This window comes from Amblyraja radiata, chromosome 33 (assembly GCF_010909765.2).
Source record: "Amblyraja radiata isolate CabotCenter1 chromosome 33, sAmbRad1.1.pri, whole genome shotgun sequence".
NCBI lineage: Eukaryota > Metazoa > Chordata > Chondrichthyes > Rajiformes > Rajidae > Amblyraja > Amblyraja radiata.
Genome location: NC_045988.1, coordinates 29,343,846 through 29,363,628, shown reverse-complemented (window position 1 = coordinate 29,363,628; position 19,783 = coordinate 29,343,846). Strand labels below are relative to the sequence as shown.

General features: G+C 46.3%; 1 protein-coding gene across 6 annotated transcripts in view; it reads right to left on the bottom strand.

The window, feature by feature from the left end:
- The window catches only part of arhgap32 (Rho GTPase activating protein 32), a 539,690-nt gene that overhangs the window by 81,431 nt on the left and 438,476 nt on the right, over positions 1 to 19,783 (bottom strand). For all 6 annotated transcript variants that reach the window (XR_004416763.1, XM_033049880.1, XM_033049882.1 and 3 more), the window contains one exon: positions 8,337 to 8,439. Coding sequence is in view for 5 of the 6 variants with exons in the window: in XM_033049880.1 (XP_032905771.1) it covers positions 8,337 to 8,439 (103 nt within the window). In the remaining variant the exon portion in view is untranslated. The remainder of the gene's footprint in view (positions 1 to 8,336; positions 8,440 to 19,783) is intronic.

Genomic DNA, 19,783 nt, shown 5'->3' with positions numbered 1-19,783 from the left:
GCCCCTGGGTGTGGCTCCGATGCAACATACTTTGGCAATTGATGATTAAGCCTGGATGCGAATAAATCGATATCCGGCGTTCCATACCGAGCAACAATGTCGGTGAACACTTTATGGTCCAACATCCATTCGGTGTTGTCATTAAATTTCCGTGACCTGGTGTCCGTCACTGTATTGAGCCTACCTTTTAGATAGGAAGCTGAAATCCAAATGCTTCTTATAATACACCAGTGCCAAATAAGGTTAGCCAGATTATCACAGGATACCGACTTGATTCCACCCATGTGATTAATATATGCCACCGCTGTGGTGTTGTCAACCTGAAGTTGAACATGCATATGATGCATATTTGTACAGTAAGCCCTCAGCCCGTAGAATGCACCCAACATCTCTAAATAATTAATACCACGTGACTGAAGCAATGAAGACTCATGTACATCCCATACAACTAGAGATGGTAGTAGTAGCACCCCAACCTTGAGCGCTAGCATCAGTTTGTGATATAACTGAAGGACTGCTGACTAAAATGGTATTGGAGCAATGCCGAATGTTGGTCGTTCATCACAGTAATTCAGAAATAGCATCGGCTGGTAATTGCATAGGTCTAACAAAATGACCTGCATGATTTTTGGGTGCTTGCTCCTTTGCACGTTGTAAATTTTGATAATGCAAAGGTCCAAACTGAGCGGCTGGAAATGCAGCCACTAATTTGCCAATTACCCTGTCGACTTGTCGAATAGACGGTTGCTCAACAACAACAAGGCTGTTGCAGGCTTCTAATAATTCTAATCTCTTGCCCCAGGGCAGAGTCACAGACATGTGAACAGAGTTAATAGTAAACCCTAAATAATCAATAACCATGGATGGTATCAACTTAGATTTATCTGGATGGATGAGAAACCCCAATCTCTCAAACAAGCGTTTAGTGGCGGAAACAGCTAATTTAGCTAATTCCAGAGTATTCCCTATGATTAGGATATCATCCAAGTATGCCATGACAACATATTTTTGAGCTCTGAGAAGCGCGTGCCGGTTTTAATATTTTGGTAATTAATCTGGGGGCTGATGTTAAGCCATTAGGCAACGCCTTAAACTGCCATTGTTGCCCCATCCAGTTAAACTTCAAATACCTCCGGTGATCCCTGTGAATGGATCTTTGAGATCGATGCATGCCATAAAGCATCCTTTGAAATCAGTTGTTTGGCAGTAACAAAGGTTTCCATTTTAAAATGTTTATACTGCACAAAAGCGTTAAGCTGAGTCAAATCAAGAATGATACGGCATCCTCCATCTTTCTTTTTCCTTGTAAATATATTAGAAACAAATTCGTGAGGGTCATGCCTCGACCTCTCAATTACCCCTTTTGAATGCAAATTCTGTATTTCTGCTTGCACATCCAAACCTTCCTGCTGTGAAAGAACGAACGTCCGGTTTGGTGCATGCTGGGTGGGTGGTAACGAATTGGGAAGGAACTCAATTTGGAACCCCTGTATACTGTGCAGTATAAATGGATCTGACGTTATCGAACTCCATGCATTCAATAACAAGTGTAATCTCCCACTAACTTGTAAATGGTCCACACACCCCATGTTCCGGAAGGAACCAGACCCACCTACCTCCATGGTTACCAGTGGTTCTTACTTCTGCCCCCAAGTTTTTGGGGGGTAGGGGTGCTGGAATGTGGGAATGGCACGTCTTCCAAGAAGGGCGGTCTGGGTCTTGGCCTAAAAATGACCGCTGCCCAGAATATACGGCCTTCGAGCTTTCACCAGCTTCAGGAAACCATTTTCTGCTGGTGGTTGCATAGGGGTGCTGCCGTCGGAATTGAGAGGTTTTGCTGGTTGACGGCGCCTTCATCAGCCCGACAGCCTTGGTTTTCTCCAAAGGGGAGATTCGGCGGCTGAATGTTGCTGGCTTTACACAACCCCGCAAATTTGGAGTTCAGGGCAGGTCGGATGGCACTTTCTCGGAAACAATTGATCTCAAAATGTGCATTGCACATCAATGCCAGGGCATCCTGTTGTTCATCCGACAATGACCCTCCATCCACGGACCTGGCAAATGCCGTTATGCCCGAAGCCAGTAATTTGAGGATTTTCTGGATTTTTACTTCTTGGGCCCTGATGCCCCCTCCAATATATCCCCAAATCAAGTTGCACAATTCGCAGGTGCCTTGTATTTGGCAGCTGTATCTGTCATCACCTGCTCCTGCAGCTGGTGGGAGGTGAGGTGGTTAATACCTGCAGCCAGCTCCTCCTGTAACGGTTCCCCTGTTTGCGAGGGTATCGCAAATTTGGAAGCTATGGCAGGCAAATCCTGTGCTTCGTGCACCCCATGCATACTAGTATGTTCTTCAGCCATTCCGCTGAATTCGGAGTCAGCCCAGTACTGACTCCGTACGCTCCCCTCCGGGGAGAGGGAGACATTGTGCAGCCCTGAACCAGGTGCCGCGCTGACATAACTCCGTTTGTTGGAGCATATCATGATGGACCATCTTTTCCATTAGATGCTCCATCCGGGATAAACGTCCTAGGACGCTATCCACTGTAGGAGGCGAGTCCTCCTGGCCTGACTCGTCCGAGTCCACAGGCCTATCCATCTTACTTTTGGCTTTACCCCCTTTCTGGGGAACCAGCACGGATACGAGAGGTACTAAGTCGGAAGTCGCTGACCGCACTGTCAGCGACTCGGGTGGTGATATCGACCGCCGCTGGCTACCCGCACTCCCGCGGTCCTCCGTAGCCGGTTTCCCCGCGGCCCGTTTAGACTTAGCCCTGGACTTTTCCATCAAGTTTGTAAATTCACCGTCCTGTAAGCAAAATTTCAGAACAAAGACGACCTCAGAATAAGTGAAACTTACCTGTAGGGCCTTTTTAAAACTTACCGCTGGAGGAGCAGTGCGCCTGCCAGCCAGTCGCTGCGCCATGCGTTAGACGATAATGACGCGCATGCGGGCTGGCGGGCTCTTCACGTAGTCACTCACGTGACTCCAAAGTAAAATCCTCCACATCTTTCCTGCACTTCTGCAACCAGAATGGCATGCAATACTCCAGATGCGGCCTAGCCAAAGTCCTATAGAGCTGCATCCTGACTCTTATATTCATTCCCCATGCAATGAAGGCAAGCATACCCTATGCCTTCTTAACCACTCTATCTACTTGTACTGCCACGTTCAGTGAGCTATGAACTTGAACTCCAAGATCCATCTGCACATAAATTCTGTTAAGGGTCTTGCCATTAACTATATACCCTCCTTACATTCAACCTCCCAAAGTGCGTCACCTCACTCATGCTCGGATTAAACTCCATCTGCCATTTTACTGCCCATTTCTGCAGCTGATCTATATCCCGCTGTTTCTTCTGACAACATTCATCACTGTCTGCAAATCCAATTTGGTGTGGTCAGCAAACATAGTCACTTAAGGGCCTGTCCCACCAGCGCATGCGTCTAACGCGACCAAACGTAGTCGCTTGAGGAGTACGGCCTCGCGGGGCCGGTCCCAATTCGAACCGCGGAGGCGTATGGAGTTGTGCTGGGCTGGTCCCGACATCATACTCACCAATCAGCTGGGCAAGAGGTGGGCCGACTGAATTTGGACGTCGCACGGCGACGTCATCATGCAACGGCATGCCGAGCAGTGACATCATCGCGCAACGCCACGCTCTAAGCGTACGCCATCAAGACGCTGTGTACGACGTCAAGACGCTGCGTACGCTTGTCGAGACGCTGCGTACGTCCTCAATGCGCCTGCGGGCCGACAGGGCATTGGCGCGCTGGATTTTCGGACAGTGCAAGATTTTTGGAGCCCCGCGCAATGTCGGGACCAGCCCCGCACAACTCCATACGCCTCCGCCGAACGAAGTGGGACCGCCCCCCCGAGGCCGTACGCCTCAAGCGACCACGTTTGGTCGTGCTAGACGCTTGCAATCGCATGCTGGTGGGACAGGCCCTTAACTCATCTACATTTGCATCTAGGTCAGACATGATTTACTTGCATTAAATGAAAAACAAATTAGATTTTTGCTTCTGTATGTGGATCAGATTTCATGGGTTTGGCTTAAGCCACTGTGAGATGTGTCTTTGGAAAGAATCTACAAACATTATTGCAAGAATTGGAACTTGGAGGCATCACTGATCAACGTACATAGCACTTACTAAAGTACGCTCCCAGTGAAAAGCAGTGCTGACAATTTTGAAAATCAAAACCTAATGAAAATGAAGTAAAAGCTAAATTTATCTTCAATGGAAATCTAGCCAATAGTTAAAAAAAGGAAATAAAAAACAGGGCAAAATATTTTTGTTTTGGGTTCCTGATGAGGCCTTAACAACAGCAACCAAAGCAAATAGCAGCCATGTCTCTCGTTTCCCTTTCCCCTGACTCTCAGTGTGAGGAAGGGTATCGACCTGGGTTTGTCACCTATTCCTTTTTTCCCCCAGAGATGTTGCCTGACCCGCTAAGTCACTCCCGCATGTTCTGTCTATCTTTGGTTTGGTTTAAACAAGCATCTACAGTTCCTTCCTATAAGTTTCTGCAGTTCTTTCCTACACACCTGACCGTAATCGTACGGCAGAAAACCATGATTGACTACAGTGGCAACAGCTCTGCAACAGGCAGAGATGGTGAGCTCCCACTTACAGCATTCTTTGCAAACAAAGCCTGGGTAAAAACCTTGTAGGATTTTGTACTGCAGCAGGTTGTTCTTCCCCTTGCGCGTGCCACCTATGTGACATCCCTCTATATGCCAACGGGTTATGCTTCGAGGAATCTTTGTGTTAAGCAGACATTATTAAATTGAAAGGGTTTTTCCCCAGTAGCTTCACTGTCAAAAAACAAAATCAAAATTGTTTTCAGAACTCAGTCAATCAAGCAGCATCTGCAAAAAGAGAAACTAGTTGATGTTTCGGGACAGGAACCCTTCCTCAGAAACAGTTAGGATTACTCACCCAAGCCATGCTCTCTCTCTCCACAGATGCTGCTTAGAGTAGCTAAGTCAGAGAGTCATACATACAGTGTGGGAACAGGCCCTTCGGCCCAACTTGCCCACACCAACCAACATGTCTCCTGTCCTTCCAGCATTTCTGTTTTTGTTGCAGATTCCAGCATCTGCAGTTTCATTCGTTTTTCTTCGAAGTCAAAAATTTGGTTGTGTTCTTGAGATTCAGAGTTACAGCCAAAAACCACTAAACACTTAAAAATCCATCAGTGCTAGTGTGTGAAGTAAATGTATTGTTTTATCTCAAGTAAAATGATAAGAAAACACACTTAAAGTATTCTTTTTTGGGTATTCACCAAGTGAAAGACAAGATATTAATCTCTTTTCCAGCTTATACTCGCTCTGCCTCCCCCTCACTGGTTCTCACCAGCCCTCCTCCTGCGAATAATATATTGGCATGGATAAAGGAATAGCTAACTAATGGAAAACAGATAGTCGGAATAAACGGGTCATTTTCAGATTGGCAATCGGTTACTAGTGAGGGAACACAGGGATCAGTGCTGGGGCCTCAACTATTTACAATCTAGATAAATGACGGATGAAAGGACCGATTGTGCTGTAGCTAGATCTGCTGATGATACAATGATAGGAAGGTTGGCAATTTGAGAGGAGCATATACAAACCCTCCTAAGTTTTTAGTGAGTGGACATGGACTTGGCAGAAGTATAAAGTGGGAAAATGTGACGTTATTCACTTTAGAAGCAGGAATGAAATTATTATTTAAATGGAGCAAGACTTCAAAAGTGGGAAAAAGGGGAAGTGGGGTATGGAAAAGTGAAGTAGGTGCATGAAACACAAAACATGCAGATACAGCTAGTAATTACGCAAGAGACTAATAGCATGATGGTTTTTATTTGTTAAGGTTAATGCAATTTTACAAGGCATTGATGAGGCCAGAGCTGGAGTACTGCACCGGTTTTGGCCTGCGTAATTTCCATGTACTTCATACTCTGTGTCAAAAGGTCCAGTCTCATCAACCCTGTAAAGTTGCATTAAATCTTCCCTACTTTTAAGCATTCAAAATTGATTACAATGAGGCTAACTTTGACTGGAAAGAGACATGATCAAAGCAGACTACAGATTGGGGCGTCCGATCCGACCCGATTCAAAAGGACAGCTCATTTCAATGCCTAAAACAAACTCCCTTTGTCTACATCCCTTAGTTTGTCCATGTGTATAGGTCTGGTGGAACAAGTCAGGGAATCTAATCAGCGGAGTGGCGGCTCATCGGCAGTCCCGTTTGTGTTGTTTATTTTGTTTTGGTTAGTCTAGTTTTTGGTTTTTAGTTTGTGTTTTGGGGGGGTGGGGGGTTGAAACGGGGTTTGCAGTCTCTCCCTGCGGGGGAATGCGACTTTTTTGTCGTATTCCCCTTCTCTGCCTCCGTCTGCGCTGAGGCCTAATGGAGCTGATGACCTCGAGGCTCCGGAGGCAGAACCCGTCAGGACTCGCCCTGAGCTCGCTCCCGTGAGGGCGGTCCGGCTCAGGGCTGGAACAGTGCTCCTGTGAGAGGCTGTGGCGCTCTCGTGAGGGCGGCCAGCCCGAGGGTGGAACGAGGCTCCCGTCGGAGCGGCCGAGCTCGGGGAGGTGCGGCGCTTGCAGCCCGAGGGAGGTTCGGCGCCCATGTCGGGGCGGCCCGGCCCGAAGGAGAAGCGACGCCCAAGTCGGGGGCGGCCCAGCCCGAGGCTGAAGACGGTACGGTACTCACGTGAGGGTGGCTGGGACGGTGTTCTGGCGGTGGTGGCCTGAGTCCGGGGTTCGGCCACGGGCCAGCGGCTGCGTCTGCAGGACTGGTGGGCGGCAGCTTCAACCACCCTGGGCCGCGGTGTTTGAGCCGCAGGACTGATTGTAACATCGCCCGGGGGGTATCGCCTCAGCGCAGAGGGAGAAGAGGAGGGAAGAGACTGCAGACCTAAGACTTTTGCCTCCATCACAGTGAGGAGATGCTGGGTGGACTCACTGTGGTGGATGTTAATATGTGTTTATTGTTGTTTTTATTGTATTATATGTATGACTGCTCCAATTTCGTTCAGACTTCGGTCTGAATAACAATAAAGGTCTGTCTGTCTGTCTGTCTGTCTGTCTGTCTGTCTGTCTGTCTGTCTGTCTGTCTGTCTATCTATCTATCTATCTATCTATCTATCTATCTATCTAATACACCATCCTTCACTTGTGTTTCATATGTTTGCAGCCGACTGCTGAAGCACGTACGGGTTCCTGGAGCAATTTGCAAACGGTAGGAAATGCAGGATACTCGTTAAAGGTCTGTACAATTGTTAACATAAACAATATTTTAAATGTCAAGGTCATTTAAAGAAAAAGGGCGAGTAGGTATTTCTTTAAATACCCATCTTATGGTCATGAATCAGGCTCCTTATCACCTGATCTGTCGTAACCACTCTCATAGAGGCTTTTGTCTCTCGTCTCCCCAGCTCTGCTTTGACCACTGTAAATCCTCCACTCTTCCCCCAGTTCTGAGGAAGGGTCCTGACTGAAAGTATTACAATTTCTTTTTCCACGGATGCTGCTTGACTGAGATCTCTTTTTGTTATCAACAGAACACGAGGCGGTAACATTTTGGAATACTCTCCACGTAGCTGATTGAGTACAGCTCCCACAGTACTGAGTAAATGTTACATCTTCTAGGACAAAGCGGTCCTTTTATTTCCACCTCATCCATCACATTAAACCAGTGGCACACTATGTGCCACCTACAAAATTCACTGCAGTTATTCACCTAGACTGATCAATTTATGGCCACTATCTCAAAGGAGAACAAGGGCAGTGAGTACAAGGGAACACCATCCCTCCAAGTTACACACCATCCTGATCTGCAAATATATCCCTGCTCTTTCATCAATGCATGATCCTACATACCCCAACTACAGCATTGAGGGAACATATTAGGAAGCCAATATTTCTCACCAGTTTTCTTTAGCAGCATATCCGTATTGTTCAAACAAGGGGACATGACTTGAGAATTAAGGGACAGAAGTTTAGGGGTAACATGAGGGGGAACTTCTTTACTCAGAGAGTGGTGGCTGTGTGGAATGAGCTTCCAGGGAAGGTGGTGGAGGCAGGTTCGTTTTTATCATTTAAAAATAAATTGGATAGTTATATGGACGGGAAAGGAATGGAGGGTTATGGTCTGAGCGCAGGTATATGGGACTAGGGGAGAATACGTGTTCGGCACGGACTAGAAGGGTCGAGAAGGCCTGTTTCCGTGCTGTAATTGGTATATGGTTATATGGTTGTACTATATGCCTCTTGCAACAAAGGACAAAGATGCAATACAAAACCAACTGTTATGCCATATACTCTGTCTTTCTGGTATAGCAACTTACCGTAGCTTCTGAATATTGGACGCAATTCCCGAAAGTCGATAAATACCATCCACCACTCCATATTTCTCAATAAAATCTGTGCAGCTTTTAAGTACCTGGGGGACTGAAGAGAAGGGAAAGCTCATCACAAGCTCAAAAAAAGTAAACAGTAAATAAACTAACTGGTACAAGGCAAGCAATAATATCCTTAACTACCATCAGATGACCAACAGGTAAATTGTCAATTGCCTTGGATTTATGTACCATTTCTGGAAAAGCCCAGTTTGGGAAAGGTGCACATACCAGGCATTTACAGACAGGCCTTTTTTTGTTGTCACTTTTAGTTATCAAAGTGCCTTGGTATCTCATCACCTTAACTAAACTGTATTCTAATCTGGTAACTGCTGGGCCGTCTGTTGTCCACAGGCCTGCCTCTACAGAAATACTATCAGACATTTTCCTTGATGAATTCAACTGAAAACGCACAAATCATAGGAAGAAACACTGTGTAAACTGCCTGGATTTTCCAGTAAGCATCAGGGCCAATATCATTATTTGTATTTGTCTGTAAATGTTTGGCACAAATACTTTGCATCCCACTCAATTTCACTATAAATGAACAATTCTATAAAGCTGTAGAGAAATGTTTAACACATCTCTCGTCTCATTATTCTAATTAAGCATTGATTGAAGTGGTTGCTTGCAGCAGATCCTGGAATTAAGTGTTGAACCGGATGTACCTTCCATTAGAGATGAGATGAATGGAAATTCAGGGGCTTGATCTGATAGCTGCTGTGGGGTTGCTCCCCCACTGATGGCAGGGACCAAGATCTAAGCAGCACAGCTTCAGAATAAGCAGTGACCGGTTTAAGTTGGAACAAGGAATAATTGTTTTGTGGAGCCCGAGTCATTAAACACATTCAAAGCTGAGACAAGGCCGATTTTTGTACTGTACGGATATCAAGAGTAATGGGGAAGATGCATAGATGTGCAACTGAAGCCAAGATCAGATCAGCTGGTGGAGCAAGCTTGTACATCTGAGTTCTGTACCCATTCCATATGCGTTGTCACCAATGAATGCCACTAAGGTAAACTCCATGACCTGCCCCTCACCTGAGTCGCTGGCTCTTTCGCACCCATGCTGACCTCCCAATACCAGCCAGGCAAAACATTTAAGGACAAAAATGTGCAGTGTTGGATGTAACCAATGTCTTAGTCGCAAGTAGGCTACTGTAGTAACCAGTCCAGCACAACCTTTGTGGAAGCTATTTCTCAACATAAGAATTCACGTTGGGCTGATTTTATTTCACCCAACTTCTCTCAGGAACAAATTGAAGCACTACACAAACACTGAACTTATTGTAAAGGTTATTTCTTTGTAAACTGCAGATGTTTCATACTGTGATTGTGCAGCACTGAAATAAATGACCAGTGAATTAGACCTGACTACGTTCAGAGAGGAAAATATGCTGACACTGAGAGAACCCTCTCCTTCTCTCTCAGATTCACTCAGTGCAAGGTGTTGGATTTGGAGACGTCAAATAGAGACATACATCAATGGTAAGAGAGTATGGAATGTTGATGAACAGAGGAACCTTGAGGTTCAAGTCCAAAGTTCCCTGAGAGTGACAATGGTAAATACAGGTAGATGGGACTAGGTGAGAGTAAGTGTTTGGCATGGACTAGAAGGGCCGAGATGGCCTGTTTCCGTGCTGTAATTGTTATATGGATATATGGTGCAAGAGCAATATGGCCTATCTGGCTTCATAGGTCAGGTTATAAGATTTGGGATGTTCAGTGACAACTTTACAAAACACAGATTAAAGTGTTCTTGGAGCATTATGGAGACTGGTTGTCATGTATATGAAGGGTGTGATGGGGAGACTAGAGGGGATTCGCCAAATTGCAGGACTTTAGCTATAGGGCGAGATTGGATAGGCTAGGTTGTTTTCCTTGGGGTGACTGAACAGAGGTATATAAAATTAAAAGAGACAGATATGGTGGATAGTCAGAATCTTTTTCCCAAGGTAAGGGAATCAAAAAATAAGAAAGCATGGGATATAAAGTGTGAGGAAGGAATTTTAAAGAGGATCTGGTGGTGTTTTTTTTACACAGAGTGTGATTGATATTTGGAACTCAGCTGCCAGAGGTGGTGGTGGAATCAGATACAAACACTATGTTTAAGAGACATTAAGACAGACATTCAAATTGACAAGACACAGAAGAATACCGATATAATGCTGGCAAATGGGAATAGTGCAGGTGGGCAAAAAGATCAGAATGGATATGGGGGCCCGCCTCTGTGCTGAACAACTGCATTTACTGTAAAGATATATACAGCAACATTTTATATATTTCACTTTTTAGATATATAAAGTGTCAATATTCAACATCAATGGTGTAAAAGTGTTGGAATCTTGAACCACTAACTTGCCCAGCACTGCATTTGAACCCTTTTCCCAGCCAAACAGAAGAACAATACAATCAAATACCACTGCTAGAACCCATTCCTAAATTGTGTTAGGTTTTGGTCACCTTGTTATAAGAAAAATGTTGATCTGGCAAGGGTGCAATGAAGATTTACGAGGATGTTGCCAGGGCTCGAGGGTCTGAGCTATAGGGAGAGGTTGAGCAAGCTAGAGCACAGGAGGATGAGGGGTTATCTTATTGAGGTATACGATCATGAGAGGAATAGATTGGGTAAATGAATAGTCTTTTATCTAGAGTAGGGGAATCAAGAAACAGAGGACGTAGGTTTAAGATGAGGAAAAGATTTAATATGAACCCGAGGGGCAACTTTTTTTTACACAAAGGGTGGTAGGTATATGGAATAAACTGCCAGAGGAGGTAGTTGAGGAAGTTTATGAACATTTAGATAGGTAGGTGGATAGGATAGGTTTGGAGGGATATGGGCCAAACGCAGACAGGTGCAACTACTATAGATGAGGCATGTTCACTGGTCTGGGCAAGTTGGACAGAAGAGGCTGATTCCACGCTGCATGGTTCCTTGTTACGAGTGGGGGGATGGGGAGTGAGAGCAGAGCTACGGTATATATAGGAGACCATGGTGAGAGCATCATCTATAGTCAAAGGCGGGGAACCCCCGTTCCCTAAAGAATGAGGACATCTCCGATGCCCTGGTTTGGAACACCTCATCCTGGGTGCTGGTACGGCGTAGACGGAGGAATTGGGGGTAGGGGGTGGGGGGGGGGGGGGGGGGTGGGGGGAAGAGTCCTTACATGAAGAAGGGTGAGAAGAAGTGTAGTCCAGATAGCCATGGGAGTCAGTGGGTTTGTAGTAGATGTCGGTCAGTAGTTTGTTACCTGCAAGAACAAGCAGAAACAATGGGTCTGCCAGGACAGTCACGTTTGTGGATTTTGGGGAGAAAGTAAAATCGGGCCATGTGGGGCTGGGGAACGATGAGGTTGGAGGCTTGGGAGGGCACGGAGCTGGAAGTGATGAAGCCAGTGATGGTGCTAGAGATAGTGGCCTGATGCTCGTCTGTGGGGTCATGGTCCAAGGATAAGTAGGAGGAGGTGTCTGAGAGTTGGCACCTGGCCTCAGACCAGTAGAGTTCAGCGCGCCAGACTACCACGGCACCTCCCTTGTCCGCAGGTTTGATCACCCAGTGTGGGTTGTTGCAGAGTGAGTGGAGGGCTGTACGTTCAGGGGGGGGGGGAGAGGTTAGAGTGAGAAAAGGGAGTGGAAAAGTTGAGGCAGTTGATGTCCCGCCGACAGTTTAAAATAAAAAGGTCTAAAGCAGGTAGATGGCCATGGGGGGGGGGGGGGGGGTGAAGGGGTCATCAATGGGGGGGTGAGAACTCCTTCCCATGAAAAAACGCTTGGATGCGGAGGCAACGGAAGAAGAGCTCCACATCGTGGTGGATGTGGAACTCATTGAGGTGGGGATGGAGGGGTATAAAGGTGAGGCCTCTGCTGAGGGGGGATGATGAACACACAGCAAAGATGGGAGTTGGGGCCGAAGCAAGGCAGGTGTGTGGACAGAGGCCGAGATGATGTCTGGTAAGGGGGTGGTGGGTGGTCAGGGAGGAGGGGGGTATGAAGACTATATGGGGATGGGGAAGAGCTGCGATCACATGGTGCTAGGGGGAAGGGGAAGACCCAGTGGAACACCCACTAGGACCCAGCACAGTCAGACCCCGTGGTGTGAGAGTCTGCAGCTTGGAGACTGTTTTGAATGGTGGAGTGTCCACCCAGCAACAGTAAAGGAACAACAGTGTATTTGCAAGTCAGGATGATGCATGACGTGAAGGCGAACATACATGATCCTTGTTTGCAGTAGAATCACAAGGTTGGTAGGTGCAGGTGGAGGGCCCTGGGCAGGTAACGGCTCTGCATTCTGAGGCCATGCCACATGTGGTGGAGACAATGAATATTTTAGGTGGTGCCAATCAAGTGAGCTGCTCAGGACCAGAATGCACACGTACTGTGTCATGTGTGTTTCTTTCCCCGCGCTATGGATGAAATACTCCCGCTGATTGTGGAACAGAGCCTTTTTGAATCACTGCATCGGGCAACATGTAATTACAGTTAAGAAAAAATATAGATTATTGGCAAACGTCAGAGGAAACTGAATGTGGAAGCAACCGCCTTCTTTTTTTGCTCTGCGGAAATTTCCAAACCTTTCTCGGCAGTACCTGGGATTTTACCAGCAATCTATGATACTTCCTGGTGGCTGTTCAGTTTCTAATTAATTTATTCCACCAGGAACGAGAGCACCCCGAAAAGGCAACAAATACTGGGCTGTAACGATGTCTGTGATCCTAATGCTGACCATCCATTCACTCCGTATTCAGCAGCTGAGTTTGGCTGTGGCAATATTTGTCCATCAGCCATCCTCTACATCAAGCACACTGCAGGAGACCATGACTGAACTGGTACATTAGTTCCACCTCCCTGACTTCCTTCCCCTTTTACTTATTCTCTCGTGGACTATCCACACCTGAACAACCAAGTTGCGTATTCTCTGCTAGATTCCGATTTTCCGGCCAGATTATACAGCAACCTGATTTACATTTTCAGCAACGCCAATGTTTCGCATTTAATATGTACTTTAATTTCCCGGCCGGGCTCCATCAGAAACAAACCATCATTTTGTACACACCGCGATCATTATTCCTTCATCTCACGCTTAATAAGGCAATCACAGAACAAATATTAACAAAAGGCAATGTATAGATCAGCCTTATACCAATCCTCGAGTCCACATGGCACCCAAGAGGAAGAATCAGAGATCTCTGTCCTACCAGCCCCTGCGTAAAGTTCCTCCACCCCACCTCCACTGCTATCTATCTCTCTCTCCCTACATGTTTCCTCTATTTCAGGACAAAGGTGAGCGAGTGACCACTCATACCTCTTCAGGGAATACACAGGTTGAGGTGGGATGGTGGAATGAATCAGTTAAAGATATTTGGGTTTATGAGCCGAATAACCTTGTTCTAATGAAAACTCTGGACTTCTTGAATGATAATCGGACGACCTCTACAGACACTGCCAATCACAGAGGACACTACTGGACTCTGCCCTCTCTGCAATGATAAGGAAAACATGGAAACGGTTAATTCATTCGAAAAAGGGAGAATATGAGCAAAGGGCACAGGTACGTTAGAATTTAAACAGCACAGGTAGAGATTACATGCAGTCTGAGGCTCGAGATACTTCTCACTGAAACATGCAGTTATTTTTCAAGGGCTGATTTTGTTTTTGCAGCAACACCATTGCAAGTGTCGTCACTCCAGTGCACAGCATGTAAGAAATGAGGAGCTAATCCAGTGCAGATTTCACTCTGAACCATAGCTACACTCATCATCAGATTAATTGGAAATTACTTTCATTTTATGAGATGAATCATGGTAGCAAGCACACTTTATTCCAAGCAAAAAACAAATTGCTGGAGGAAATCAGGCAGCATCTGTGGACGGAAATGGACAGAGGATGTTTCAGGTTGGAGCTTAGGATTCCAGCACCTGCAGTCATATTCAGCAAAGGGGAGGAGTTAGATCTTGACTTCAGGAAGCAAGGTGAAGTATATGCCCCAAGTAGCAGCAATGGTGTTGAAAAGGAGATAAAGTTCATAGGCAGAAAAATCACGAACAACATTGCCTTTGACCAACTGCATTGAATCAGCATTTACATGGAAGCACACCAACATCTCTACTTCCTCATGTCTCCATCGCCTCTCACATCTTCTACAAACGCACTATAGAGAGCATCCTATCGGGATGTATCACAACTTGGCTTGGCAACAGCTCTGTCCAAGACCGCAAGAAATTGCAGAGTTGTAGATGTAGCCCAATCTATCACACGGACCAGACCTCCCACTATCAACTCCATCTACACTTCATACTGCCTCGGGGAAGCAGCCAACATAACCACGGACCTTTATCAGCCCAGTCATTATTTCTTCTCCCCACTCCTGTTGGGCACAAGATACAAAAGCTTGACACACCATCAGATTCAGTTCCTTCTCTGCTGTTATCAGACTACGGAACCATCTTCCTATAAACTGGGGTGTAGTCCTGATCTTTCAATCCACCTCATTGCAGACCTTGGACTTTTTCTCTGCCACTGTAACACTTTAATACTGTTACTGGTAGTTTTCTTTGAATTTTGTACATGTGCATGGCTTGATTTTACTTATGTAATAACAGTATGACTTGATTTGACTGGATTGCACACAAACAAAACCTTTTCCTGTATCTCGGTACACATGACAGTAATAAACCAACACAAATATTCTATTCTGAAACAGCTTTAATCGGGGACAACTGCAGTCACAAAGATAGGTTACTATGTTATTGGAATTATCAAATGTACTAACAGGAAACAACCAGAAAACTACATTTGGTGATAATTACTTTCACTTTACTTATCAGAAATAAAGGGTGCTCCTCAGGAGACAGGGAACCTTAGGTTATCTAACTGGCCCAGTCCTTCACTCTATGGATGGTAACTATAGTGCTCACTGTCTGGGCACTGAGCTCCAGTGAATCTGCTGCCTCTCTAAGCTCCCATCCACTCTTCAATAACTTCTACGGTGCACTTTATATCCAAGCTTCAGATCACCAGTCCGAATACCTCCTGCTGTGATAATTTTAATCCGGTAATACTACGCAAAGGTTGAATATTTTACATTAATTTCCCTTTCTCTCATTTATAAATACCGTCTATTCTCTAAATGGAGCAAATCTCTCAGCTTCAGTGGCTGCCAGGTCTACATTCTCATCATGTGCAAGTAATTGTTATGTAAATCTGCTATTGGCTTTGGCAGGTGAGTAGCTTTTTGTGTTTATGCCTCCATGCTCAGGACTCACCCGCAAGCGGATATAATTTAATTGAAGCTAAGCAAACTGCTGCAGGAGTGCCAGTGCATCAGCACATTGAATGCCCAGCTAAAACACCATAGGAAAGGGCAAACTCGGCAGCATGATACAAACAACGTTTCTATTATTTATAAGGTAAGCTAGAAATCATTCAATGCTGATGTTTATACTTTTGCAACCTATTCAGATTGCAGAGAATCATTTAACAGACAAGTGGTATAAATCTATTTTTCTCCTTTATCATCCTAGAATGCAGGAGATGCATTTTATAGCTGAAATAAATCACTGCAGAAAGCATTTAGGTTTCCATTGTGTTGGCAATTAAACCAGCAGCCAATATTGCGCAGTATTTCTCTGCCCAAGAGTGGTTAGTAATGAATCACCTTGAAGGTGTGACGACAATGACTGGTGGGGGTAGTAAAGAGACAAAGCCTTACTAACGAGAAACAAACTACACGGTAGCTTTTCTAATAATATTTAAAATGATCAATAAAGTCACAATCTAATTACCCAGAGTACGGACAGGCAAAATCATGTACCTGTAATACAATTTGAATCAGAAATTTGTTCCAGTTATCAAGTCCATTTCAGCTCCCTGCATGATCCCAGCTCTTTTCCCACAATCCTGCTAATTATTATAAATAAATTGGATAGGCATATGGATGAGAAGGGAATGGAGGGTTATGGTATGAGTGCAGGCAGGTGGGACAAAGGGAAAAAAGATGTTCGGCACGGACCTGTAGGGCCGAGATGGCCTGTTTCCGTGCTGTAATTGTTATATGGTTATTCCCTTGGAAGTACCTACCCAGCCCCATAGTTTAGTTGAGTTTAGTTTCTAGTCACGTATACTGAGGTACAGTGAAAAGCTTTTGTTGCGTACAAACCAGGGATTGATTCTGTTTCCATCACCTCCCCTCCTCACTGCCTCCCTCCACTCCCACACACATTTTTTGTGACAGGCAGCGAGATGCAGATCTGAACTACTGAGCAGAAAGAGTATTTCTAATCACAACCCCCTTCTACCTTTACCAGGTATTTTGTTTGGGATTTGTCAGATGTATTCTGAAAATCCATATACACTATAATCACAGCATTCCCTTCATTAACCTTCTGTGCTACCTTATCAAGAATTCAATCAAGCAAGTCAAACACAATTTGCCACTAACAAAACCTTGCTGGCTTTACTGTACCAACTCAGAAGATTGGAACAATTAATCAAGAAGAGATGAAAACTTTGATTACAATCACACTGTTCACATCCTCAGGAAGCTTCATAAATGTCTGATTTGGAAATATAATCACTGTTGCCTTCTTAAGATATGTTCAGCTCCTTCAGTCAAGTTTCTGCACCCACCCACTACTCTCCCAGCAATGTTAAAACTGCCCTGTTAGACACAAAGGACCCATGCATGGCCATCCAAAGGGGGGGGGGGGGGAGTGCATTGGGTGCGACCACACTCCCCATTTTCCTCCCAGAGTAAGAAAAAATTCAGAGGGAAAAAAAAAAACGAAAAAAAAGAGAAAAACAATCGGAAAAAAAAATCTGGCCCGCGGGATAAGGGAGTACCCATTTCTGCAGTGTCTGCCCGCCCGATCCAGCGTCTCCATCCGCGGCGTCGGAGCCTCACCAACGGCTTGCCTGGCGACCAGGGGATCGTCCTCCCGTCGCCGGGCGGGAGTGGCTGAATCTGAACCCAGCGGCTGTAACCCCAACACCAGACGCCGCTGCGGCGGGGCCCGCTCCCCTCGCCTCCCCCCCCGCCGCCGGGGCCCAAGCCATCTTCCCCCCACACCACCCCCGCTGGGCCCACGCCACCCCCGCTGGGCCCGAGCCACCGCCGCTGGGCCCAAGCCACCCCCGCTGGGCCCGAGCCACCCCTGCTGGGCCCACGCCACCCCCGCCGGGCCCACGCCACCCCCGCCGGGCCCACGCCACCCCCGCCGGGCCCAAGCCACCCCCGCCGGGCCCAAGCCACCCCGGCCGGGCCCAAGCCACCCCGGCCGGGCCCAAGCCACCCCGGCTGGGCCCAAGCCACCCCGGCTGGGCCCAAGCCACCCCGGCTGGGCCCAAGCCACCCCGGCTGGGCCCAAGCCACCCCCGCTGGGCCCACACCACCCCCGCTGACTCCCACTGGGCCCACACCACCCCCACTGGGCCCACGCTGCTCCCGCTGGGCCCACGCCACCTTCATCTTCATCCCGCCTGCCAGAAAGAGGGGGGGGGGATGTGGGAGGGGGAGAGAGAGGGGAAGGGAGGGGAGAGTGAGATGAGAAAGAAGGAAAAGGGGATTATCTTTAGTGAGATTGCAAAATTAAGGTAGGTTTTAGAGCTATTATATTTTCTCCTCCATATGAATAATTTTAAACAATATCAAATAATATCAAACAATTGGAACTGCTTTCTTGTCCTTGATAATAATACTGAAAAATATGAATTCCATAGTTTGTGACATAAATATACATTTTAATGGGATCATTATATACAGATGTAACATTTCCATTTCGAGATCGGGGGGTGGGGGGTCAAATATGCGTCAAGCCGATAGCCTAGTCGTTAAAGAGTTAAAAGATAGCCTAATCGATAAAGAGCTGAGAAGAGGAATAGGAGCTGCCAAGGAAATGTACTCTGAGAAGTTGAGAAGTAACTTCTCAGCTAGTGACTCTTCTTCAGTTTGGAAGGGCATGCAAGAAATCACCAGCTATAAGAGGAAAGCCCTCTGCTCTTTGGACAATCATCAGCTGACGAACTACCTGAATGAGTTTTACTGTAGGTTTGAAAATCAGAAACGTAACCCTGGTACCCCCTCCCCAACAAACACAGCCAGACCCAAGTCTGCAAAGAATGGACCCTGCACCCTCTTCTTCCCATTCACCACCTCACACCTACTTAAGGCAAGACTCCAGTAATGAAAAGAGTGGACCCTTTCCCACCCCCACTTCACACCCAATTACTCATTTTTAACCAGTACCTGCAAAGATGCACGGTCCCTGCCTGCTTCAAGTCTCCACTATTGTCCCTGTACCCAAAAAGGTAAGGATTACTGGTCTTAACGACTACAGGCTTGTTGCACTGACCTCTGTAGTCATGGAGACCGTTGAAAGGCTTGTGCTGGCCAAGCTGAAAAATATCACAAGCCCTCTGCTGGACCCTCTGCATTTTGCATATTGGGCCAATAGATCTGTGGATGATGCAGTCAATCTGGGCCTACACTTCATCCTCCAGCACCTATACCGCAAGGGGACCTATGCAAGGATTTTGTTTGTTGATTTTAGCTCTGCATTCAACACCATTGTGCCAGAGCTACTACGCTCCAAACGTTCTGAGTTGACTGTGCCTGAACCCCTCTGTCAGTGGATCACCAGCTTTCTGACTGACAGGAAGCAGCATGTGAGACGGGAAAGCATATCTCGGACCCGCAAACGCTTAGCCTAGGAGCACCGCAAGATGCGTACTCTCCCCTCTCCTCTACTCTCGCCACACCAATGACTGCACCTCCACAGACACCTCTGTCAAGCTTCTCAAGTTTGCGGACAACACACCCTGATTGGACTGATTCAGGATGGGGATCTCTGTACTCTTTTCAATTTGACATCTTTCCTATAACATGGTGCCCAGAACTGAACACAATATTCTAAATGCGGTCTCACCAACATCTTACACAACTGCAACATGACCTCACAACTTCTATGCTCAATACTCTGACTGATGAAGGCCAAATTGCCAAAATACGTTTTGACCACCTGATATACCTGCGACACGACCTTCAAGGAACCATGCAACCAACAATCATTCCTCTGCCCGCCTGGCTAATTGATCCAGATCCTGCTGCAATCTTTCACAACCATCTTCACTATATGCAAAACCACTCACATCTGTATCATCAGCAAACTTGCTAATCTTGCCCTGTTCTGTGACGTTTCACAGAGTGCTGGTGTAACTCAGCGGGTCAGGCTGAGTATAGAAGTTGGGAGGTCATGTTGCAGTTTGTCATGTTGCAGTTGCATAAGAAGGTGGTGAGGCCGCATTCAGAATATTGTATTCAGTTCTGGGCATCATGTTATAGGAAAGATGTCATCAAACCGGAAAGGGTACAGTGAAGATTTACGAGGATGTTGCCAGCACTA